The 25,277-nt window shown below is 43.8% G+C and overlaps 1 protein-coding gene across 1 annotated transcript in view; it reads right to left on the bottom strand.

Moving 5' to 3' along the window:
- Nucleotides 1-16,289, bottom strand: part of LOC117361148 (ras-related protein Rab-35-like) — a 98,599-nt gene extending 82,310 nt beyond the window's left edge. The window contains exon 1 of the mRNA XM_033946098.1: nucleotides 15,234-16,289. Coding sequence (XP_033801989.1) covers nucleotides 15,234-15,288 — 55 coding nt within the window. The 5' untranslated portion in view covers nucleotides 15,289-16,289. The remainder of the gene's footprint in view (nucleotides 1-15,233) is intronic.
- Between the last annotated feature and the right edge of the window lie 8,988 nt (nucleotides 16,290-25,277).

Below are 25,277 nucleotides of genomic sequence, written 5' to 3'. Positions count from 1 at the left end.
CTATCACATCTTTTCTTTTGCCGGGGGTGGTCTCTATAATTGTCCTTCGTACATACACCACCCCCACCTTCTAGTTTAAATGCCTAGAAAAATATTGTCTAAATTTCTCTGCAAGGTTTCTTTTTCCTGCTGTAGTAATATGTAGCCCATCAGTGCAATATAGCTTCTTGTCCTTCCATGTATTTCCCCATCCTCCTATGTACCTGAAGCCTTCTTGATGACACCAGGCTCTGAGCATCTATTAAAGTCTTCTGTGTTTTTCACTCTTTGCTCTCCCTTTCCATATGCAGGCAGTATTTCAGAAAAAGCTAAAGTCTTTACAAAAGGTTTCACGCCCTCACCAAGCTCCCGAAAAGCTTTCTGTGCTGCAAGTGTGGAGTTGTTGGCCAGGTCATTTGTTCCCAGATGGATAAAAACATCAGTGTTAAAATCCTTAGTTTCTTCCTTAATTATAGTCAGTATTTGCCTGGAATTCCTGGTAGCTGAATGCTGGAACTCCTGGTAGCGAATGCTGGAACTCCTGGTAGCGAATGCTTTGCGCTGCTCCTGACACTCATAGAGTTCCTATGAGCGTTGGGAGCAGCATGGAGCATTCAGCACAGCTCCCTGCACTAATAACCACTATCGCAGTTTAGTAAAACGAGGTGGGGGGTTAGTGTTAAGTCAGTGGTGATTTACTGTTGTCTGTTCTGCTCTGTCCTTTATTGGGAATGTGGTGAGGGGTTTATAATAGCCCCAACACCTAATTGCATTTACTGACTGGGTCACTTTATGAAAGAGGCAATAACATGGAGAGTTTGGGAAGGGAAGGTTAGTTAAGCTTTATGGAATAGCATAAAACCGATTTCTTTTTAGGTCTGTAATTCATCAAGTTGCAAGGACTTGAGCATGAATCGATGGCACCTAAGACAACAACAAAAGTAATATCATAGCAATGAGTCTCTTTGGTTATCTTCTCACAATAATAGGTTTACAAATAAAGTTATGACTTATGGGCGGGCTATTTTGGAAGAGGGAAGAGTATTTTCATAAGTGATACAAAAAAAAAAAAAGTAACTAAATCTGGATTGAATTGTATATTCATTACTGTTGCTTTAGGAGCAAGGTATGTTCATATTTGTGATTCCTTGTATGTTTCTTTTTGATAAGCAATAAAAAGTCTAATAGCAAAAAAGAAGGAGGAGAGGAAAAAAAAAAAAAAAAAAAAGAGAGACCACAAGGAATATACAGACAATAAAAGGGATGAGAGAGCAAAGGAAACGTTAGGTGACAGAAGTGCTGATGGGATTCCAAGATGGCCATGATACAGAAGTGCTGAGAGGATCGCTTCCGAACCGCGCCACTCAGAACTTTTTCTTTTGTGCACTACTCCGGCTCTAGTAGCCTATCTTTGAGATGCCGAAGAGGCGAGGCAGGAGTGCCGCTAGCGCCTTGCAGCATCCCGACCTTCGGCAATATCGAAGAGTGTTTGCGGAGGATACAAAGAGCAGTAGTTGCGACGCCGTTGAGGGCGCCTGGTCTTGACGAAACTAGAGTCACTTCTCCTGGGCCAGACATCACACTTAGCCCCGACGTGAGAGCCCCACCCCCACAACGCCGAGTTACCAGCTCTCCAGGGGTAGAGGAAACCCCGGAGATAGGGGAGGAACTCTCCCCAGAGGCGAGAAGTCCACCGTTGGAGAGTCTGGAAACAGAGCCCCTAGTTCAGGGTGTATCTGTAGGAGAAACCGGGGGAGAGTCAGCTACCGGAGTTGAAGAAAATCAGCTGGAACAAAGTCAAGAATCAGCTTCTACAGACGGTGAGCATTTCTATACTCAGCAAAGGCTTCTAATACTGGATAAACCAGCACAAGTGACTCGAGTCCTTATGGGATTTAATTACAAACTTTACAAAGACTATTAGCCCCAATTTCCAATATGTTGAAGCAAAATTGATTCAACATACTAAAGAGCTTAAGGTCTTAAAAGAGGATCTGACAGTTTCAAAATCTTCTGTCCAGAAGCTTGATCAGGAACTATTATTAACTAAACAAGTACAACAGTCCCTTGTTAAAGATCAAATGAACCTTAGGAAGAAGTTAGAAACACTGGAGAACAACGCAAGGAATAATAATCTGAGATTAATTAACTTTCCAAGATTAACTATGGTAACTCCTAGGAAGATGCTTAGGAGATACCTGGTGGAAATTCTACAAATTCCAGAGGAAACATTGCCATCTTTTTCCCAAGTGTATTATTTGCCTAATAAAGGAGGGAATCAACTACAGATTAAAGTAAATGATCAAGCACCATTAAATGTTTCGGAAATTTTGGGAACATCAGACAGAGATATTGCTATACCATCCACGATGATATTAAAAGTAGCTCTTTTGATTGATAAAATGTGGATATTGAGGCTTTTCTTCAAAAATAAACAGAAATAATTTCTTGGGTGTAAAATTCAAATGTTTCCCGATCTTTCAAGGGAAACTCAAAAGCGGCGTAGATAATTTCTTCTCCTGAGACCAGGAGTCACTTCACTGGGGGCAACATTTTACTTGAGGCACCCTTGCAAGTGTATTATTTGCCACCGTTCAGTTAAATATGTTTTCTTTGAACCCCAACAACTAAGTGCTTTTTTGGCAATGTCCCTGCTAGATGAAGGAAAATCAAGTGCTCAATAGTTATATAGATGCTCCTACCTCAGCACTATCTGTAGTCATCTTGCTATATTATAGTATATTTTCCTTTATTTTTCATCTATGTGTAACCTTGGAATCCTAGGTTGAGGATTTGAGCAACTTAGTCAATTTTTTTCTTACTTTTTAAACTTTCTTTGTAAATAGTATTAAGGTATGATTTACATTGTATGAAGTACTAATTCACTTTCTCTACAAGTGTTTGTTTGCTTGATCTGTAAATAATGAAACTTATAAATAAATTTTTAAAAAAAAGGAAATGTTAGGAAAAAGCAAATAACATTACTGTTGTAGACCTATTTAGAGAACGACAAAGGGACAAATTTGTCTCTGTCCCCACAGGATCTATCTCCGCGAGTTCTGCCCCTAATTTATCCCTGCAAGCTCTGTTCTCATCTGCAAAGCCTCAAACACTAATGATTTTAAAGTGTTTGAGATTTGTGCAGATGAGGACAAAATTTGCAGGGATGGGGGATAAATTTGTCCCTTTTGCATTCTCTACCTACGATTCTATGCTAGCATTAGTAGAACAGGTGACAGTGCGAACAAGGGAAGTTGGTGCTGCACAAAGGAAGTAAACCCATAGGATCTAAGATAAGCTGAAGACAGGGACAAAAAACATAGCGCAGAAGAGGAAAGAATGCTGGGCCAGAAACCAGTGACGCACATTTTAGCTCAAAACAGGAAGTCTGAGGAAGAGCTGCTACAAAAGCTTGTCCTGTCTCTCAAATCTCCTCTCTGCCAGACTACTGCTGCTGTGCACCAAGGTGGAAAAGGAGTATGGGGAATGGAACATGAGGGCAGATTTTATTTACTTATTAGGGCACACCTTTACATTGATAGCTCAAGGCAAGTTACATTCAGGTACAGAAGGTGTTTCCCTGTCCCAGAGAACTTTGTATGGTAAACTGTCTTGATGAGACCTTTTGTTGAATTTACAGTCTACAAGGGGTAGGGAACTCCAGTCCTCGAGAGCCATATTCTAGTCAGGTTTTCAGGATTTCCCCAATGAATATGCATTGAAAGCAGTACATGCAAATAGATCTCATGCATATTCATTGGGGAAATCCTGAAAACCTGACTGGAATACGGCTCTCGAGGACCGGAGTTCCCTACCCCTGGTCTAGCAAGTCATTGTAAACATTAAATAGTCTGCCCACCCTTATCACCTGCTCAGAGAAGGTTTACAGGGTTCTGTTTAAATTTGGTTTTGATCCTTCTTTTCTTCCTCCTCCCCACCAAAAAAAAAACACTTCATGGCCTCCCTCATTCTGAAGGGTCCACAAAGAGCCCTGCTTTTATTGATAGACGAGACAGAACAGGGAACCTGATGCATAACCTATGTGTTGATACACAGAATTGGAAGCAGAAATTCTCAGCCTAGTCCCTGGGACACACCAAGCCACTCTAGTTTTCATTAAGTGCAGGAGTAGCAGCCAATATGTCAGTGCAGTGAACAGAGATCCTGGAAAACTGGGTTCAATTCCCACTGCTCCTTGGGACCTTGGACTACTACTACTATTTAGCACTTATATAACTCTCCATTGCCGCAGCTACAAAAAAAACACCTTAGATTGTGAGCCAACTAGAGACAGAAAAGTACTTGCATATAATGCGTACAGAGTTGCATTAAGCCTAGCAGCGCTACAGAAACGGTAAGAGGGGCCAAAAGAGATTACAAGGAAAAAATAGCCAAGGAGGCAAAAAACTTCAAGCCTTTCTTTTGAAATATTAAGGGGAAACAACCCGCGAAGGAAGCGGTAGGGCTGTTGGATGACCATGGAATAAAGGGAGTGCTAAAGGAGGACAAAACCATCGCCAACAAACTGAACACATTTTTATGCGTCTGTATTTACCGAAAAGGATATACACAACATACTGGAAGCTGACAGGCTATATGCAGGAAACAAAGATGGGAAACTGACAGGGTTGACAGTCAACGTAGAAGAGGTATGCAGGCAGATTGACAGGCTTAAAAATGATAAATCCCCGGGACCAGATGGCATCCATCTGAGGGTAATCAAGGAACTTAAAGGGATTATAGCTGAACTGCTCCAACTAATAGCCAATCTGCCAATCAAATCAGGAAGTGGCGAATGTTACACCGATCTTCAAGAAAGGTTCGAGGGGAGATCTGGGAAACTACCGACCGGTGAGTCTGACCTCGGTACTGGGAAAGATGGTAGAGGCACTGAAAGGACCGCATCATTGATCACCTTGACAGACACAATCTGCCGAGGATCAGCCAGCACAGCTTCAGCAAAGGAAGATCTTGCTTAATGAACTTGCTGCACTTCTTCAAGGGAGTACACAGGCAGACAGACAAGGATGATCTTGTTGACATTGTATATCTGGATTTTCAGAAGGCATACGACAACGTCCCGCATGAACGACTACTTTGAAAAATTGTGAAAAATTGCGAGCCAGGAATCGAGGGTGAAATACTCACATGGATTAAAAACTGCTTGGTGGATAGGAAACAGAGAGTGAGGTTAAATGGACAATACACAGACTGGAAAAGCGTCAGCAGTGGAGTGCCGCAGGGTTCAGTGCTTGGAACCGTGCTCTTCAACATATTTATAAATCACCTGGAAATTGGTATGACGAGTGAGGTGATGAAATTTGCAGACGTTACAAAGTTATTCATACTAGTGAAGACACAGAAGGATTGCGAAGACTTGCAACGTGACAAACACGGTCGAGAAATGGGCCGCGAAATGGCAAATGAGGTTTAATGTGGATAAGTGTAAGGTGATGCATGTTGGTAACAAAAATATTATACACGAATACACGATGTCCGGTGCAGTACTCTGAGAGACCCCCCCAGGAAAGAGACTTAGGAGTACTGGTCGACAAGTCAATAAAGCTGTCCGCGCAATGTGCGGCAGCGGCGAAAAGGGAAACAGAATCCTAAGAATGATTAAGAATAGGATTACAAACAGATCGGAGAAGGTTATAATGCCGCTGTACTAGGTCATGGTATGCCCCCACCTGGAATACTGCGTCCAGGACTGGTCGCCGTACATGAAGGACATTGTACTACTCGAAAGGGTCCAGAGAAAAGCGACTAAAATGGTTAAGGGGCTGGAGGAGTTGCTGTACAGTGAGAGATTAGAGAAACTGGGCCTCTTCTCCCTTGAAAAGAGGGGACATGATCGAAACATTTAAGATACTGAAGGGAATAGCCTTAATAGATAAAGACAGGTAGTTCACCCTCTCCAAGGTAGAGAGGGCACTCTCTAAAGTTAAAAGGGGATAGATTCTGTACAAACGTAAGGAAGTTCTTCTTCACCCAGAGAGTAGTAAAAAACTGGAATGCTGTTCCGGAGGCTGTTATAGGGGAAAACACCCTCCAGGGATACAAGACAAAGTTAGACAAGTTCCTGCTGAACCAGAACATACACAGGTAAAGCTAGACTCAATTAGGACAGTGGTCTTTGACCTGAGGGCCGCCACAGGAGTGGACTGCTGGGCGCGATGGACCACTGGTCTGACCCAACGACAGCAATTCTTGTGTTAAGTAGTAGTATCAGTAGTAGATGTCCACAATGAATATGCATTGAAAATCAAAAGAGACAAGCTCAAAATAAAATTATTCATTCAAAAATGTTTTTTAATATAATGTGATGTGCTCAGACCCATAACCAAAAAACCACAGACCAGACAAGGGTTACCACAAGACCATCACTTGCACATCACAAACCCTGAACCACCCACAACTGTCACACTCCCCTACACAAATGTTCCACATCATAACATAAAAACATGATGGTAGATGAAGGCCAAATGACCAATCCAGTCTGCCCACCATCAGTAACCATGATCTCTTCCTCTCTCTAAGACAGGGGTGCACAATCTCAGCCCTTGCCAGGCCAGGATTTCCCAAATGAATATGCATGAGATCAATATGCATACAATGGAAGCAGTGCAGGAAAAATAGATCTCATGCAAATTCACTGGGGGAACTACTAAAATCACGACTGGATTTGGCCCTCGAGGACCAGAGTTGTGCACCCCTGTTCTAAGAGATTCCACATGCTTATCCCACGGTTTCTTGAGTTCAGACACTGTCTCTGTCCCCACCATCTCTTTCAGGGGACTGTTCAATGCATCTACCACCTTTTCTGTAAAAAAATATTTCCTTAGATTATTCCTGAGCCTATCATCTCAACTTCATCCTATGCCCTCTCACTCCAGAGCTTCCTTTCATATGAAAGGCTCATGCACATTTATGCCATGTAGGTATTTAAACGTCTATCATATCTCTCTCCTCTCCCGCCTTTCCTCCATATTGAGATTTTTAAGTCTGTCCCCATATATCTTATAACGAAGACCACACATTATTTCAGCAGTCTTCCTCTGGACCGACTCCATCCTTTTTATATCTTTTTGAAGGTGTAGTCTCCAGAATTGCACACAATATTCTAAAGGAGGTCTCACCAGTCTTATATAGGAGGCATCAATACCTCCTTTTTCCTAATGGCCTTACCTCTCCCTATGCACCCTAGAATCCTTCTAGCTTTTGCCGTCACCTTTTCCACCCTTTTGGCCACCTTAAGATCATCACATACAAATCACACCCAAGTTCTGCTCTTCTATCGTGCACAAAAGTTCTTCATTCACTAAACTGAACCCTTCCTTCGGGTTTTGCAGCCCAAATGCATGACCTTGCATTTCTTAGCACTAAATTTTAGCTATCAAAGTTCAGACCATTCTTCAAGCTTTGCTAGGTCTTTCTTCATGTTATTCACACCATACAGGGTGTTGTACTCTATTGCAGATTTTGGCATCATCCACAAAGAAGCAAATTTTACCCGACAGCCCTTCAACAATATTGCTTATAAAAATGTTAAAAAGAACAGGCCCAAAAACCTTGAGGCACACCAATGGTAACATCCCTTTCCTCAGAGTGATCTTCATTGACCACTCCCCTCTGTCGCCATCCACTCCCCTCTGTTGCCATCCACTCAACCAGTTCCTGACCCAGCCCGTCACTTTGGGGCCCAATCCCAAGGGCACTCAGTTTATTTATTAGACGTCTGTGTGGAACATTGTCAAAGACTTTGCTAAAATCTAAATACACGTCTAGCGTACTCCCTCTATCCAATTCTTTGGTTACCCAGTCAAATAAATTGATCAGATTTGTCTGACAAGACCTACCTCTAGTGCAGTGGTTCCCAACCCTGTCCTGGAGGACCACCAGGCCAATCGGGTTTTCAGGCTAGCCCTAATGAATATGCCTGGAGCAGATTTGCATACCTTTCAAGTCCATTATATGCAAATCTCTCTCATGCATATTCATTAGGGCTAGCCTGAAAACCCGATTGGCCTGGTGGTCCTCCAGGACAGAGTTGGGAACCACTACTCTAGTGAAACCAGTCCTGTAATCCACCAGATTCCAGAAACTTCACCATTCTCTGTTTTAAAAGTGTTTCCATTAATTTGCTTACCACAGAAGTCAGACTTACCAACCTGTAATTCCCTATTTCTTCCTTACTTCCACTTTTGTATAGAGCAGCGGTCTCAAACTCAAGCCCTTTGCAGAGCCACATTTTGGATTTGTAGGTAGTTGGAGGGCCACAGAAAAAATAGTTAATGTCTTATTAAATGACAACTTTGCATGAGCAAAGTTTTGTGGATTATCTGAAATTATCAGAAGCAATTAAGGAAAGATTTATAAACTATAACCGTTATAGTTTATAAATCTCTCCTTAATTGCTTCTGATAATTTCAGCTATACACAGCTGGAAGTAGTGCCAACATGCAGAAAGTGAAAAACTATCAAAGTATCAACTGCGAGAGACAAGATTTTGGACCAAGTATTTTGAGGCCCTCAGTATTATAAAGAATGATTCTTTATGGAAAACTTGTGCCTTAAGTGACCGGCGGTCATGTCCACAACCACCTTCAGCTCTCACCTCCTCCAGCACCGGACACATGCACAAGCTGCACTGCCTCCAATGATAACCTTATGGTTCTGGAACGTTTCCCACCTCAATGCTGTAACCTCATGCAAGTGCTTTCCTGCATCTGTACGCGATTGTTTACAGATGCAGGAAAGCCTTGCGTAATTTACAGCAGTGAGGCAGGCAACATTCCAGAACGTGACCGCCACACACTTAAGGCACAAGTTTTCCATAAAGAATCATTCTTTATAATACCAAGGGCCTCAAAATAGTACCTGGCGGGCCGTGAGTTTGAGACCACTGGTATAGAGGGACCACATCCGCCATTTTCCAGCCCTCCGGTACCACTCCCAACTCTAGAGAATCATTGAAAATGTCAAACAACAGAGCCACCAGAACTTCTCCAAGTTCCTTCAGCACCCTTGGATGTACACCATCCAGCCAATCGCTTTGTCTACCTTTAATTTAGCTAGCTCCTCACAAACACAACCCTCTGAAAATCAATCAGGGTCTACCACTCCATCATCCCTATTCATGTTTGTCGTTTGCTGTCCCGTTCCCAGCACTTTAGCCGTAAACACAGAACAGAAATATATGTTAAGCAATTCAGCCTTTTCTTTATCAGCTTCTACATATTTATCCCCTTCGAATCTCACAATGCCACTTTTGCACTTATTCCTATCACTGATATCTAAAAAATGTCTTGTCTCCTCATTTTACCGTATTTTTTCTTCCATTTGTATCTTTGCTTTCCTGACTACTCGACTAACCTCTCTTAACTTTTCCGGATATTTTTGCCTGTTTTCCTCTTTCTGCAATCTTTTGTAGTTTATGAAAGCTAGCCTCTTATTCCTTACCTTCTTAGCTACTACTTTTGAGTACCAAAAGTAGCCTTCTTTTCCTCTTTCTTTTACTTACTTGCCTCACAAAAAAGTTTGCCGCCCTTACAATAACTCCTTTCAGTTTAGCCCACTGCATTTCTACTCCTTTCAGAAGTTCACATTCAGACAATTCCTTGACATAATCCCTCATCCAAACAAAAAGTTAGTTTTTTTTCAAGTCTAGAACCTTTACTTTTGAATGAGCCCTCTCTATACCAGTCTTAATATTAAACCGTATCACGCAGTGATCCCTGTTGCCAGATGATCATCCACTGTAATAACAGAAACACTTTCCCTGTTTGTAAGCACTAAGTCCAATATGACCCCATTCCACATTAGTTCCATTATCAACTGCTGGAACAGTTCCTATTATAGAGAATCCAGGATCTCTTTGTCTAGAAGACCCTGCAATAGGGATGCCCCAATCAACATCTGATATGTTAAAATTACCTATTAGTAAAACTTCCCCCTTTCTAGATATATTCCAAGTGTCTACTATTAAATCTCTGTCCACTTCTCCCGTCTGTGAAGGAGGCCTGTATATCACACCAATGTAAATATTTACCATTCTCTCTTTCCAAATTGATCCACAGTGCCTCTTCCTTGCCCTGCAATTAACTGTGTGGCTTTAATATTATCTTTATACTGTTTAGACTCGACAGTGATCTTAACCGTCTGAGATAATAAACACCTATTACCATACAGTTTTTTGGAACCTCAGGCCACCACTCAGAGCTCAAACTCGTTCATTGCTCTAAGCTTTATGTGGAAGCTCCTCATTGGATCCTTTTATATTTTCTAACTTCTTTTTGCTTTTGTGATTAATTTTTTGTTATTTCTTAAACAGTTTTATATAGACTCAAGGCTTAAAATATTAAGCACTACTTAGCTTGGTCTTGTGGTCTTTGGCTACGGGGAATTTCACACCAACATGTTTCGCTGGATAGCTTTATCAAGGTTTTACCCCTTTCAAATTTACCGCCAAGACTTGTGGAAAAGTGGTCACAAGTCTTGGCGGTAAATTTGAAAGGGGTAAAACCTTGATAAAGCTATCCAGCGAAACATGTTGGTGTGAAATTCCCCGTAGCCAAAGACCACAAGACCAAGCTAAGTAGTGCTTAATATTTTAAGCCTTGAGTCTATATAAAACTGTTTAAGAAATAACAAAAAATTAATCACAAAAGCAAAAAGAAGTTAGAAAATATAAAAGGATCCAATGAGGAGCTTCCACATAAAGCTTAGAGCAATGAACGAGTTTGAGCTCTGAGTGGTGGCCTGAGGTTCCAAAAAACTGTATGGTAATAGGTGTTTATTATCTCAGACGGTTAAGATCACTGTCGAGTCTAAACAGTATATTTATTGAAAAAATCACCTAAAAAAATCGTATAATAATTGTGCATTGTAAGCTTATTTAATATTATCTTTAGCATATAACACTACACCCCCCTTCTTTTCTTCCTACCCTCTCTTTCCTGAACAAATTCTAGCCTGGTATAACCACATCCCAGTCTACTACTATTTATTATTTCTAAAGCGCTGAAAGGCATACACAGTGCTGTACATTTTAACATACATTAGACCAGGGGTGCCCAAAAGGTCGATCGCGATCGACCAGTAGAGCACAAAGGCAATGCGAGTCAGTCGCGATACTCTCGTTGCCTTTGTGTTCTCCCCAGTCCCTGACACTGTAACAGGCCAGACTGCAGAAGCATCAGGCACACCAGCCTTCCCCCTCCACCCGACGTCAATTCTGACGTTGAAGTTCCGGGGAGGGGGGGAAGGCTGCTGGCCTGTTGAGTCGGGGAACAGGAAGAACTCAGCGGCAATGGCGGTTTGGGGGGCCTATTCCCAGACGGTGGCAGCTTGGGGAAAAAGACAGGACAGACAGAAAGAAAGACAGAGAGAAAGAAAGAAAGGGAGCAGGGAGAAAGAAAGAAAGGGGAGGGGGCAGGGAGAGAAGAAGAAAAAGTTGGATAGTCAAGAAGAAAGTGCAACCAGAGACTCATGAAATCACCAGACAACAAAGGTAGGAAAAATTATTTTATTTTCAATTCAGTGATCAAAATGTGTCCGTTTTCAAAACATCAAGTATAGTGGTCTTCCACCATTTTTAAATAAGTGTCCCCAAAAACAACCATCCACATCACTCTGTTTGATAATTTATATTTGCTGTCTTTATTTTGCACTATGGCCCCTTTTTACTAAACTGCAGTAGCAGATTTTAGCACAGGGAGCCTATGAGCGTTGAGAGCAGTACGGGGCATTCAGCACAGCTCCCTGCGCTAAAAACCACTATCACGATTTAGTAAAAAGGTAGGGGGTTTATTTGTCTATTTTTGTATAGTTGTTACTGAGATGACGTTGCATATTTTAAAGTCATCTGCCTTGATCTCTTTGAAAAATACCCCCAAATATAAATGATAATTAGCATTTTCTCTGCATAAAGTGTGCTTTGTGTTTTTTATAATTTTATTGTTGGTAGATCATTTTGACTTGGTCATTTTAAAAGTAGCTCGCAAGCCAAAAAATTGTGGGCACCCCTGCAATAGACGGTTCATGCTCAGAAGAGATTATAATCTACTATATTTTTTGCTCCATAAGATGCACCTGACCATAAGAAACACACTAAATTTAGAGGAGGAAAACAAGAAAAAAAACATTCTGAACCAAATTCTCCCTGCCAGGCTCTGCACCCAACCCTACACTCCTTGCCAGGCTCTGTACCCTGACCCACTGCACTGCAACCTGCCCCCCAGTACCTTTTTTAATCCCCCCTCCCTTTTTTATGGTACAACAATTTTCATTTGTTTCCAAAATAAATTACAAACAGGGAATAGCCCAAAACAGAAACAAGTCCCATACTAAACTGGAACAATAATCAAGAATACCACAGCATGAACCCCCCACCCCCTCCTAGAGCAGGAAGCAACCTCCAGTATGCAGAACAATGAAACAAAAATTAAAAACAACCTTTTTTAAACCCCCCGTCCCTCTTCAAATCTCCCTCATTACCTAGTGGTCCAGCGGTGCATCGACCGGCAGGCACGAGCCCTCCGCCTCCCTGCCTGGGCCCGGTCACCTATTCCTGTCCTGTCCCACACTCCATTGCCTAGTGGTCCAGAGGTGTGTCAGTGCTGCCCTCTGAATAGTGCCTTCAGTTCTTTGGGCCAGCTCCCTGAGCACTATAGTGCACAAAGCCATGGGAAAAGGCTCCTATATGCGACCTGCGCCAGAACCGGAAGCCTTCTCTCTGACATCGCAACATCAGAGGGAAGGCTTCCAGATGAGGTGCGGGACGTGTGCGAGGAGCCGCTGCCCACAGATTTGTGCAATGCAGCACTCAGGGAGCCAGCCTGAAGACACCGCGTTGATCGCACCGTGGACCGGCCTGAAAATAACACCGGGGGACAGGCTAGAAGGCAAGGTACAGCATGGAGGGAGAGAGACAACAGCGGTAGGGGAATGCTTTTATTTTATTTTTTTTTAATTTAGTGATTGATTTACATCTGCTGTCTGTTCAGGAAGAAATGCATTTGTTTCTTTTCCTCTGGCGTTATACTGCTTGCAGAGTCTTGCATCTTAGGGTTTGTTTGTAAATATTAGTAATTTTAGTTTTTGATCCTACATTTGCATGGGGTTATCTGTTTTCTGGTAGGAATGAATGTTGAAAAGCATACAGTGTGCTTTGTGTATTTTAATTTTGTGGTTAACCATTATGTGTTGTTAATACGATTATATTGTGTGTGTGTATACATGAAAAATGAATGGGAAAAATGGTGTTACAATTAGTACTATTATAGGGGCGGGATCTGGGGCGGAGATTGGGTGGAGATGAACACGACTTAGCCCAGTGTTCTTCAACTGCCAGTCCGCGGACCGGTGCCAGTCCACAAAATAATTATTTTATTTCCGGCAGTCCATAGGTGTCAAAAGGTTGAAGAGAAATCCTAAAGAAGATCCAAATAATTAGAGAGGAGGAAGAAAGGGAAAGTATGGTAAAAATAACCAGTATCCTGTATTTTGATGCTTTCTGGGGGGCTTTTTGTATATATCTGTGAAGCTCAACAGAAGAGCTCCTTTCATTTTCTTGATTCAACCAATGTGATGTTGTACTGTATATACAGAATTTGGAGCAGGCAGTGGATTTCTTTTAACTCAGAGCTCAGAATGAAAGGGTGAGAAACATTATATTTTCAATATAATGAAAAGCAATCTTCATCCCCATCCCAAAACAGGTAGGGAGAGGGAAATAATAGGGCCCAGGGCAGAAAACTGGGAGAGGATGCAACGTCTGTCAGCAGGCTGTACCCCTTTTAGCTTTAACCAGACTTTGGGACATCATGTGGCCAGAGGTCCTGGGTAATTTTACTAGCTGTTCTTCTCCAGCACCAGCCCTGCCTCAAACAGAAATATGACCTCCTCTTCCACAGTCCTTCCCAGTGCACTGAGACCAGCTAGCTATATAAAGGTGATAGGTTAGTCCACAAAAATCGAGTTGAGAAACACTGAACTATACGACTCATACTGAGTTAAAAAGGATTCAACAAAGACCTGAGCTCTTTTTTGTCATCAATTCTGGAGAATCTGGTCATTTTAATGTCATATTAAGCTTTCAGATCATAAAGATAATTGATGAAGTGGTCTTATATTATATAGTTATTAAGGTACCATGCCATTAACTGTGCAAGTAGGGCTCTTCATTTACAAGTCTCCAAATTTTTGGAAAAGGGAAAATTGGTTTACATTTCAACAAACATAGCTGTAGGCCTAGGATGCCAGTTACAAGCAGGAGGCAAAGTCTAAGATGTCTCCATTATGCTGGTATTCTTATTGCTAGTTTAAAATTCCTGGCTCAGGTCACAGACCAAACCCAATCTTAGCACATTAACAGATAGATATGCAAGGCTAAGCTCTGTTATGGTCTATGATTCCAGGCCTGTACATCCCAGGAAATGGATGAAATATAAAATAATGAACAAGCTCCAACCTGCTTCCATTCTCAAGCCTATTACTGTATAATTTCTTTTATTAAAAAGGGATTGGATCTCGGTACTCTCAAACCTAAAATATTTGCATTTCATAATTAGACAGAGGGGAGGTGTTGGCATAAATTCCACCCAAGCAGCCCCTGCCCTGCACTGATAAAATAGGAAAGAAGGAGATCCACGTCCATCTAACTGCTCACATATCTTTTAAGGTGAATTTAGATAATTTCCTGAAGGAAAAGGGGATAGAAGAGTATAGATAGAGGATTACTATACAGGTCCTGGGCCTTTTGGGCCGCCCCGTGAGCGGGCTGCTGGGCACGATGGACCTCTGGTCTGATCCAGCAGAGGCACTGCTTATGTTCTTAGGGCTACCACAAATGGCTAGAGGCAAAAGAGAAATAATAAGTTCCTTGGCTGGGTTCAGTTGCACGTGGCCTCTAGCTCTCAACATACAGTCCTTAGCATGTCTCCCACCCCTTGAGAAGAGTTGCCACTGTTCCCTCCTCTTTAGGAGCAGCTTGTAAAAAAAGGCATTTATGCAGAAGGCCAAAACTGCTGGGGACGTGGGCAGCTGCCATTCCACTCCGACTACCCTCTTAATTCCAAGCCTTCCTCGCCTCCCACCAGAAGGCCACTGTAGACTATTAAAACTTAAATTGCAGAATACTTCATTATAAGTCAGCCGATGAAGCCCCAGTACCTCCTTATAGGTCGGAGCCATGCAAAAAGAGGCACAAAGTGAAAGCACCAAAAATAAGAGACAGCTAAGCAGGCACCTACCTGAATCGCCAATGATGAGAAGTTTGAATAAGTGATCATAATCCTTGGCGGCCATTCCAAGAGCTCAGCCGCCCCCCTCGCAGGGCTCCAGAACCAGGAGCTATTCCAGAAAGGAAGGAAATCTCTCTCTGGAACAGTCAAGAGGCCGGGACGGGGGGTGGAAACCAGCCCAAATCCTTAACAGCCCCCCTTCCAGGGAGAGAAAAGAGTCATTTTGGCTTATTCCCCCGTAGTTTCTCAAGTATAAACATGAGGGGAGGGGAGGGGAGGGGGGGGGGGGAAGGGAGAGAGAGAGAAAACAATGAAATAAATACTCAAAAAAATCTATGCCAGCTAAGTTAAACCAGGATAGGTTTTTCTCATGCCAGTGAGGCTATTTTAAAAGTAACGAAAAGGCTAAAATGTACTTTTAAAGTAGTCTCCTCTTCCTTTTCTTTTTTAGCCTAGGGGAGGGATTTCGGAGTCCCTTCCTTTTCTCAGAAGAGCCAGACTAATTTCTTCCAGCATTTCTAGTTCTGGTCACAAGCCAACCTTCATTCAGCTCCCAACACAACAAAAGCACAGATTTCACAAATGTGTTCCTCTTTCTTGGTGTTCTCAGTTTCCCTTCCCCCAACGTTTAGTTGCTCCAAATCCGGTTGCTTTAATCCATAAAAGCAGGCTCAGGATTTTAGTCCTCTTCTCTTGCTAAACAAAACAGGAAGAACAGAACAAATTTTAAAAAAAATTGCAATGCTTCAAAGGTTGTGTTTTTTCGTTTCCTTAACTAGATGCCCCTGTGATTCGAGATTAACTAACTACTCTTGTTTCTCAGCTGGTTCCTAGCAAAAAGCTAAAGCTCAATTTTACTGTTCCTGTGTGTTTGGGATCCGCCCTGGCTCCCTCCTATGCTCCGATTGCTGTATTATTTCGCTGGTGCTGCCTTTTGTTTGTCTTATTGGCTGAGAGGAGGCTGCAGGATTTACCCGTTTATTAGAGATAACCTTTCTATGTCCCTCCTACCGTTCTCTAACCAGAGCAAATCCCCGCTGCCCATGTGAACATATGCCATTCACAGAACACATTTTGCTACCTAATCCTGTTCTGCACAAAGAAGCTGCTTTAGCTTCTTTTCCATAGTAAATTATTCACCCCGAGTTCATTCTTAATCTTAAAGGTTTATTTATAATCTGTTCAGAAGGTTAAAGTAGATAATTTTAGGCAGTTTCTGGCACTTGAAGTAGCCTAGTGGTTAGTACCGGGCTGATAACCAGAGAAACCCAGTTTAAATCCCAAAATTTCTCCTTGTGACCTTGGGCAGGTCCCTTAACCCTCTGCCTCAGGTACAAAGTTGAGGGCTGCTGCACTGGTGTCCGGGGGGGGGGGGGGGTCCTTATTCTGCTGCAGTAAACTTTAAATTAGGGGTATCCGTGGCCCAGCTTGTGCTTCCTCTGGTGGGTGTTTAGCTTCTAAACACCTGCTACAGTGGTTTTTCCACTCAGAGCTGTGGGCGTCGGCTCCTCGCGAGATCCATGGCTGCGTTGGAAGTTCCCAGAGAGAAGGCTTTCTTCGCAGCCATGGATCGCGTGAGGTGTCGACATCCACAGCTTTGAATGGAAATTGGCTGTAACAAGGAACCGGCTAGAAATGCTGCTGCTGCTGCTGCTGCTGCACATGGAAGGGGGTGAGAGAAATGCTGCTGCTGCTGCTGCAGCACCCAATTGGGGAGAGAGAGGGAAAGAGGGAGAAGGAAGACAAGGGAGAGGAACGAGAGATGCCAAGTCCATGGGAGGGAGGGAAAGGAAAGAAGGAAAGGAGATACCAGATGGAGGGGGAGGGAGAGATGCCAGGGCATGGGGGTAGGGAAGGAAACAGATGCCAGACCAGGGAAAAGGAAGGAAGGAGGGTGCGAAAGGAAGAAGAGGAGAAGCTAGATAATGAAGGAGGAGGGGGAGTTGGAAGGAGAGGAGAGAAATGCCAGGGCATGGGGAGAGGGAAGGGAAACTAAAGAGACAAATGCCAGACCAGAGGGAAAGGAGGGAGGAGGAGGTGCCAGAGCATGGAGGGAGAGAGATGCCAGGGCATGGGGGAGGGAAAGGAAGGAGATAGAGATGCCAGACCATGGTGTGGAGAGGGAAAGAAGGAAGGAAGGAAAGGAGAAGAGAGAGATGCCAAAGCATAGGGGAGGGGTGTGGAGACAGAAAATGGACAGGGGGGTGAAGCTGAAATGAATCATATACAAAGGAGAGAAGGAGCACAGGATATACAGTATTTTTAAGGGACATAGAAAGAGGGAAGATGCCACATGGAAGAGGGAGAGAGTAGACGGTGAATGGAAGGGACAGAGAGGGTGGACAGTGGATGGAAGGGACAGAGAGAATGTGGGCAGTAGATGGAAGGGGTAGAGAGAGGGCAGAAGCTGGGTAGAAGGGGCAAATAGAAGGCAGATGTTGCATGGAAGGGAGAGAGGTAAAACGCTGTATAGAAAGAAGACAGCAAAGAGAAGATGATTAAAGCAGAAATGACAAAAGGTAGAAATATTTTTTTGTTGCTTTACTTAAAATCAAGTAGTATTGTAACTGTATTGATAAAAGTTTATTAATAGGAAATACTGTACTGTTCTGAAGAAAGATTTGACCTCTGAAAACTAATTGAATAATGGATTAGTCCAATAAAATGGTACTTTCTTAATTTATCATTATTTGTTTTATTTCTATTTGTTAATATGTAAAGTGGTGATTGTTATATATCAGTTTTTTCAAATTTACATCTACTGTCTTTATATTTTGCACAGTATTAGGGGACATGTGTCACTGTTTCTGTAGAATTGCATTGTATGCTACGGTCCACCTTGGGGGTTAGCACCCAAGAAAAGGATCTGGGTATCATTGTAGACAATATGATGAAATCTTCCACCCAATGTGTGGCGGCGGCCAAAAAAGCAAATAGGATGCTGGGAATTATTAAAAAAGGGATGGTTAACAAGACTAAGAATGTTATAATGCTCCTGTATCGCTCCATAGTGCGACCTCATCTGGAGCATTGCGTTCGATTCTGATCTCCTTATCTGAAGAAAGATATAGTGGCGCTAGAAAATGTTCAAAGAAGAGCGACCAAAATGTTAAAGGAGATGGAACTCCTCTTGTATGAGGAAAGACTAAAGCCCTCAGCTTGGAAAAGAGACAGCTGAGGGGAGATATGATTGAAGTCTACAGAATCCTGAGTGGAATAGAACAGGTACAAGTGGATCCATTTTTCACTGTCAAAAATTACAAAGACTAGGGGACACTTGTTGAAGTTACAGGGAAATACTTTTAAAACCAGTAGGAGGAATTTTTTTTTCACTTAGAGAATAGTTAAGCTCTGGAATGCATTGCCAGATGATGTGGTAAGAGCGGATAGTGTAGTTGGTTTTAAGAAGGGTTTGGAGGAAAAGTCCATAGTCTGTTATTGAGAAAGATATGGCCACCATGAGAACGGGCTACTGGGCTTGATGGACCATTGGTCTGACCCAGTAAGGCTATTCTTATGTTCTTATGCATAGTCTGGTTTCTTGGCGGTTCAGTTTAACTTTTGTCTACATATTTTTATTTTTAGTTTGTGATTATTCCATATTGGGCGAGGGTGTATCTGTGTTCTGTGTGTATGAAAAGGACATGGTTTTCTGTTGGCATTGACTGTACACAATCTGACTTGTTTAGTTTTACAATGTGTGTGTTGGTGTTCTAGTGCTCACTGCAGTGTTTAAGATGCTGCCTTTTCCTCTTGTGCGTTATGTGGACTGTTACTAAAAATCATATTTTTGATATGGATGGGGGGGGGGGGGCAAAAAATGACGGGCCCCGGCTGTCACATATGCTAGGTACGCCACTGAACTTGTCTACAAATCAAGAATCATTCTAGTACAAATACAATATTGACAGATTTTTCTGTTTAATAAAGAACTTTACATTGTTCCATATACAGTATAGCATTTATAATTATGAACAATATATTCTAACTTTCTGTACATCCCCTGTCTGTGCAGGAGAGCTACTATTTACAGTTATATAGAAGAACCAGACAGAATCTCAAGTCCAAAACAACTACTACCAGCATCTTTTACATTAAAATGCTGTCAGAAGATGTACCTGATGCTTATTTTCCAGATCCTAACCCGGCTCTTCTGTCCCAGCTGACTATACTGGGAATAGTACTGGATACTCATCTCCTGCTGGGATAATTTACTGATTGTTATTACTGTTCCCTCCTCAGAATTATGGGAGGGGGAGGGAGGGAGGTAATTCTATAATACTGTGCCTAAATGTGGATACCCAAAGGGCTTGAAGATGTTTGCCAGTCATAGAACTGGTGTAAGTGCTCATGCATAAATGCTGGAGATACATCATAATTTAAGCCTCGATGCTCTAAAATTACCATTAAAATCCTGTGGGTCGCTGTGGTGCCGGTAAATTGTCCGATTTGTTCAAACAAATTTGCACGCAAATGAGTTTCGCGGAGGTCCGCTGTAATCACATCCAATCAGTTGTAGAAGAAATGCACAGTAATCCCATCTGATCAAAATAGCTAAGTCACAGGGACGCATGAGTGTCAATCATAGATGTGCCTTTTTGTAACACATCATTAGGGGTGGAGAACTAACAAAAAGCACAGTTACTTACCGTAACAGGTGTTATCCAGGGACAGCAGGCAGATATTCTTGACTGATGGGTGACGGCACCGACGGAGCCCCGGTACGGACAATTTTAGAGTGATTGCACTCTAAGAACTTAGAAAGTTCCAGTAGGCCACACCGCGCACGCGCGAGTGCCTTCCCGCCCGACAGAGGCGCGCGGTCCCCAGTTAGGATAAGCCAGCTAAGAAGCCAACCCGGGGAGGTGGGAGGGACGCAAGAATATCTGCCTGCTGTCCCTGGATAACACCTGTTACGGTAAGTAACTGTGCTTTATCCCAGGACAAGCAGGCAGCATATTCTTGACTGATGGGTGACCTCCAAGCTAACAAAAAGAGGGATGGTGGGAGGTTGGCCATTAGGAAAACAAATTTTGCAAAACAGATTGGCCGAAGTGTCCATCCCGTCTGGAGAAAGCGTCCAGACAATAATGAGATGTAAAAGTATGAACTGAGGACCAAGTAGCAGCCTTGCAGATTTCCTCAATAGGAGTGGAACGGAGGAAAGCTACAGATGCTGCCATGGCTCGGACCCTATGGGCCGTGACAGAACCTTTCAGTGTCAGTCCGGTCTGAGCATAACAGAATGAAATGCACGCTGCCAGCCAATTAGACAACGTACGTTTAGAAACAGGACGTCCCAATTTATTCAGATCAAAAGACAGAAATAGTTGGGGAGATGATCTGTGGGGCTTAGTGCGGTCTAAATAGTAAGCTAGAGCCCTCTTACAGTCCAAAGTATGCAGGGCCTGTTCCCCTGAATGTGAGTGGGGTTTCGGAAAGAAGACAGGCAAAACAATGGATTGGTTGAGATGGAATTCAGAAACAACCTTAGGAAGAAACTTTGGGTGCGTACGCAGAACCACCTTGTCATGATGGAATACTGTAAAAGGTGGGTCCGCAACTAGTGCATGAAGCTCACTGACCCTCCTGGCAGAGGTAAGGGCAATAAGGAAAAGAACCTTCCAAGTGAGAAACTTGAAAGAAGCGGTAGCCAAGGGTTCAAATGGAGGTTTCATTAAGACGGAAAGAACCACATTGAGATCCCAGATAACAGGAGGGGCTTTAAGAGGTGGTTTAACATTAAAAAGACCCCGCATGAACCTGGACACCAAGGGATGAGCTGAGAGGAGTTTTCCTTGGACTGGCTCATGAAAAGCCGCAATAGCACTGAGATGGACTCTGATTGAAGTGGACTTGAGGCCAGAGTCTGACAAAGAAAGAAGATAATCCAACAAGGTCTCCACTGCAAGGGAAGTGGGATTATAATGATGAAGAAGACACCAGGAAGAAAACCGTGTCCACTTCTGATGGTAACATTGCAGAGTGGCCGGTTTCCTGGAGGCATCCAGAATTGAACGAACAGGCTGAGACAAAAGCGTATCATGAGAAGTCAGCCCAAGAGATACCAAGCTGTCAGGTGCAGAGACTGGAGGTTGGGATGTAGAAGGGTCTCCTGATGCTGTGTAAGCAGAGAAGGAAACAGTGGAAGAAGAAAAGGTTCCCTGGAACTGAGTTGAAGTAGAAGGGAGAACCAATGTTGCCTGGGCCACCTCGGAGCAATCAGAATCATGGTGGCTCGTTCCCTCTTGAGCTTGAACAAGGTTCTCAACATGAGAGGCAGAGGAGGGAAAGCGTACAGGAACAGATTGGACCAGTCGAGGAGAAATGCATCCGCTGCCAGACGGTGAGGAGAGTAGAGTCTGGAGCAGAAAAGGGGCAGCTGGTGATTGTAAGGAGCTGCAAAGAGGTCTATCTGAGGAGTGCCCCATTGAGCGAAGATGGACTGTAGAGTGAAAGGATCGAGTGTCCACTCGTGAGGCTGGAGAATTCTGCTGAGTTTGTCCGCTAAAGAATTCCTTTCTCCCTGAATGTAGATAGCTTTCAGGAATAGATGGTGATTTATAGCCCAAGTCCAGATCTTCTGGGCTTCCTGGCATAAGAGGCGAGAGCCCGTCCCACCCTGCTTGTTGATGTAGTACATCGCAACTTGATTGTCTGTGCACAGCAGGAGAACTTGAGGAAAGAGAAGATGTTGGAAGGCCTTGAGGGCATAAAACATCGCTCTGAGTTCCAGGAAATTGATGTGATGCTTCTTTTCCTGGGCTGTCCAAAGGCTTTGAGTTTGGAACTCGTTCAAATGAGCTCCCCAGGCATAAGGGGAGGCGTCGGTGGTGATGACCAGTTGATGAGGAGGTAGATGGAGCAGAAGACCTCTGGAGAGATTTGAGGATATCAACCACCATTGTAGAGACTGACGAAGAGATGATGTGACAGATATGTGACGTGAGCAAGGATCCATCGCTTGGGACCACTGGGTAGCTAGGGTCCATTGAGGAGTGCGCAGGTGAAGACGTGCGAAGGATGTGACATGAACTGTGGAGGCCATGTGACCCAAGAGTATCATCATTTTCTTGGCAGAGATGGAAAGTTGTAGAAGCACCTGCTGACACAGAGATTGAAGTGTGTGAAGACGGTTGGATGGCAGGAACGCTCTCATGAGGACTGTGTCCAAGACAGCTCCGATGAATTGAAGTCTCTGAGTGGGGATAAGATGAGATTTGGGTAGATTGATCTCGAACCCCAGAAGTTGAAGAAACATAATGGTTTGGTTGGTGGCCAGGAGAACAGTCTGAGATGAATTGGCCTTGATTAACCAGTCGTCCAGGTAAGGAAAGACCTGAAGGTGGTGAGATCGTAGAAAGGCAGCCACCACAATCAGACATTTGGTGAACACTCTTGGAGAGGAGGCAAGACTGAAGGGCAGCATCTTGTATTGGTAATGACAACGATTGATCATGAAGCGTAGGTACTGTCTGGAGGCCAGATTGACCGGTATATGAGTGTATGCTTCTTTGAGATCGAGGGAACATAGCCAGTCGCCTTGATTGAGAAGAGGATAAAGAGTGGCCAGAGAAAGCATCTTGAACTTTTCTTTGACCAAACATTTGTTGAGATCGCGGAGATCTAGAATGGGTCTGAGATCTCCTGTTTTTTTGGGGACTAAAAAATAACGGGAGTAGAACCCCTGCCCCTTCTGATCTAGAGGAACCTCCTCTATGGCGTTCAGAAGGAGGAGGGATTGAACTTCTTGGAGAAGAAGGAAAGACTGAGGAGTGTGCAAAGCAGACTCTTTTGGTTGACTTGGAGGAGGTAGAGTCTGAAAGTTGAGAGAGTAGCCGTGGCGGATGATGTTTAGGACCCACTGATCTGACGTGATGAATTCCCAACGGCTTATGAAATAAGTAAGGCGTCCTCCTATAGGCTGTAGAAGATGGGTAGAAGGAACAAGACTGGCTATGTTCTGGAGAACCAAGTCAAAAGGGTTGAGTAGATTTTTGCGAAGGTGGAGGTTTTACCTGCTGCTGTTGTTGAGGTTGTCTAGCAGCTGGTCGTTGTTGTCTCTGACGTCTAGGCTGTTGTGCAGCTTGAGGCAGAGGACGAGCCACAAATCTATGTTGGTAGGTCGATTGTGGACGAAAAGGCATGGTCGGTGGAGGCTTCTTAGTTTTAAGAAGCGTGTCCCATCTAGTCTCATGAGCCGATAGTTTTTGAGTAGTGGAGTCCATGGAATCTCCAAACAGCTCATCCCCCAAGCAAGGTGCATTGGCTAGTCGATCCTGGTGATTGATGTCGAGTTCTGAAACCCGAAGCCAGGCCAGCCGTCGCATGGCTACTGACATAGCTGTGGCTCTGGAGGTCAGTTCGAAGGTATCATAAATTGATCTGACCATGAATTTACGAAGCTGTAAAAGAGAAGAACAAGTTTGGTGAAAAGCAGACTTTTTCCGATCAGGAAGATATTTCTCAAAAGCAGTGAGATTTTGAATAAGCTGCTTAAGATAGAAAGAGAAATGAAATGCGTAATTTCCTGATCGATTGGCCAACATCGCATTTTGGTATAGCCTTTTTCCAAACTTGTCCATGGATTTTCCCTCTCTGCCAGGAGGGACTGAAGCATATACACTAGCCCCTTTGGACTTTTTTAGGGTGGACTCAACCAAAAGGGACTCATGAGGCAGTTGGGGTTTGTCAAACCCAGGAATAGGAATGACTTTATATAAGGAATCCAATTTTCGGGGAGCTCCAGGGATAGTTAAAGGAGATTCCAGATTCTTATAAAAAGTCTCTCTCAAGATGTCATGGAGAGGTAACTTAAGATATTCCTTTGGAGGCTGGTCAAAATCCAGAGCATCTAGAAAAGCTTTGGATTTCTTTGACTCAGCCTCCAAAGGAATGGAGAGAGAATCACACATTTCCTTCAAAAAGGAAGAAAAAGAAGACACATCTGGTCTAGAGGAGGGTCCCAAAGCAGACGGGTCCTCATCACCAGAAGAGCATTCCCCCTCAGAAAGAAGAGGATCCTCTGAGTCACCCCACAAGTCAGGATCTCAAACTTGAAAACTCCGGTCTCGAGATTCCGGTGTGGAAGGCTCTAAATGATGGGATTTGCGAAGAGATTTCCCTGACCTGCCTGACTCGGTACCGGGGGATGTCACTGTATGTACCGGAGCCGAAGTCTGTACAGCTTGATGGTGAGCTCTCGGCTCCGGTGCAAGAATCGGCATGGAGACCGAGGAAACAGATTGTACCGGTACTGACAAAGTGGAAGTCGATAAAATAGGATGGTCCACTGTCGATACCGGTGGCTCAGACCGAACTGGTACCGGAAGATTCGGTGCCAGGAGCGAAGGCAGGAGGTGCTGTAACTGTTCTTTAAGTTGTGTCTGCAGAACAGCAGCTATACGCTCTTCGAGGGAAGGCACCGGTACCGCCTTTTTCTTTTGTGGTACCTGCGGTGCCGCTCTACGCCCCGAGGATGAGGAACCCGATGTGGAGGGGCTCACCTCTATTGGGGCGGAGCGCTTCCGTGGGCGCCTCGAGGTCGGCAGGATTGGGCTCGCTGCCATCGAGACCGGAGGACGCTCCAACGGGGAAGGCTTCTTAGCCGGCTTACCTGAAGGAGTCGACACCGACGCGGTATCGCGTGGTGTCGATGATGTGGGTGCTGACTGCGCCGGTGCCGATGTCGGTGCCGGTGTTGTAGAATCAGACATTTCGGCACCAAACAGTAATTTCTGTTGAATTTCTCTATTTTTAAGAGTTCTCTTTTTCAAAGTCGCACAGCGGGTACAGGTAGACGCTCGATGGTCGGGACCAAGACACTGTAGACACCAATTATGTGGGTCAGTGAGTGAAATTGGTCGTGCACACCGCTGGCACTTCTTAAACCCGGGATGAGGGGGCATGAATGTAAAGACGGCTTCAGCCAAATCGAAGGCCGAGGCCTCGATGGTGGCAAAAGGCCCCGCCGGGGCAAATTCGAAAAAAGAAGGAAAAAAAACAAATGTTTTTTTTTTTTTTTTTTAAATAAAGAAAAAAGGAAGGAAATAA

Source organism: Geotrypetes seraphini, chromosome 5 (genome assembly GCF_902459505.1).
Source record: "Geotrypetes seraphini chromosome 5, aGeoSer1.1, whole genome shotgun sequence".
NCBI classification, from domain to species: Eukaryota; Metazoa; Chordata; class Amphibia; order Gymnophiona; family Dermophiidae; genus Geotrypetes; species Geotrypetes seraphini.
The sequence above is the reverse complement of the archived record's forward strand: the minus strand, read 5'-3'. Positions and strand labels throughout refer to the sequence as shown.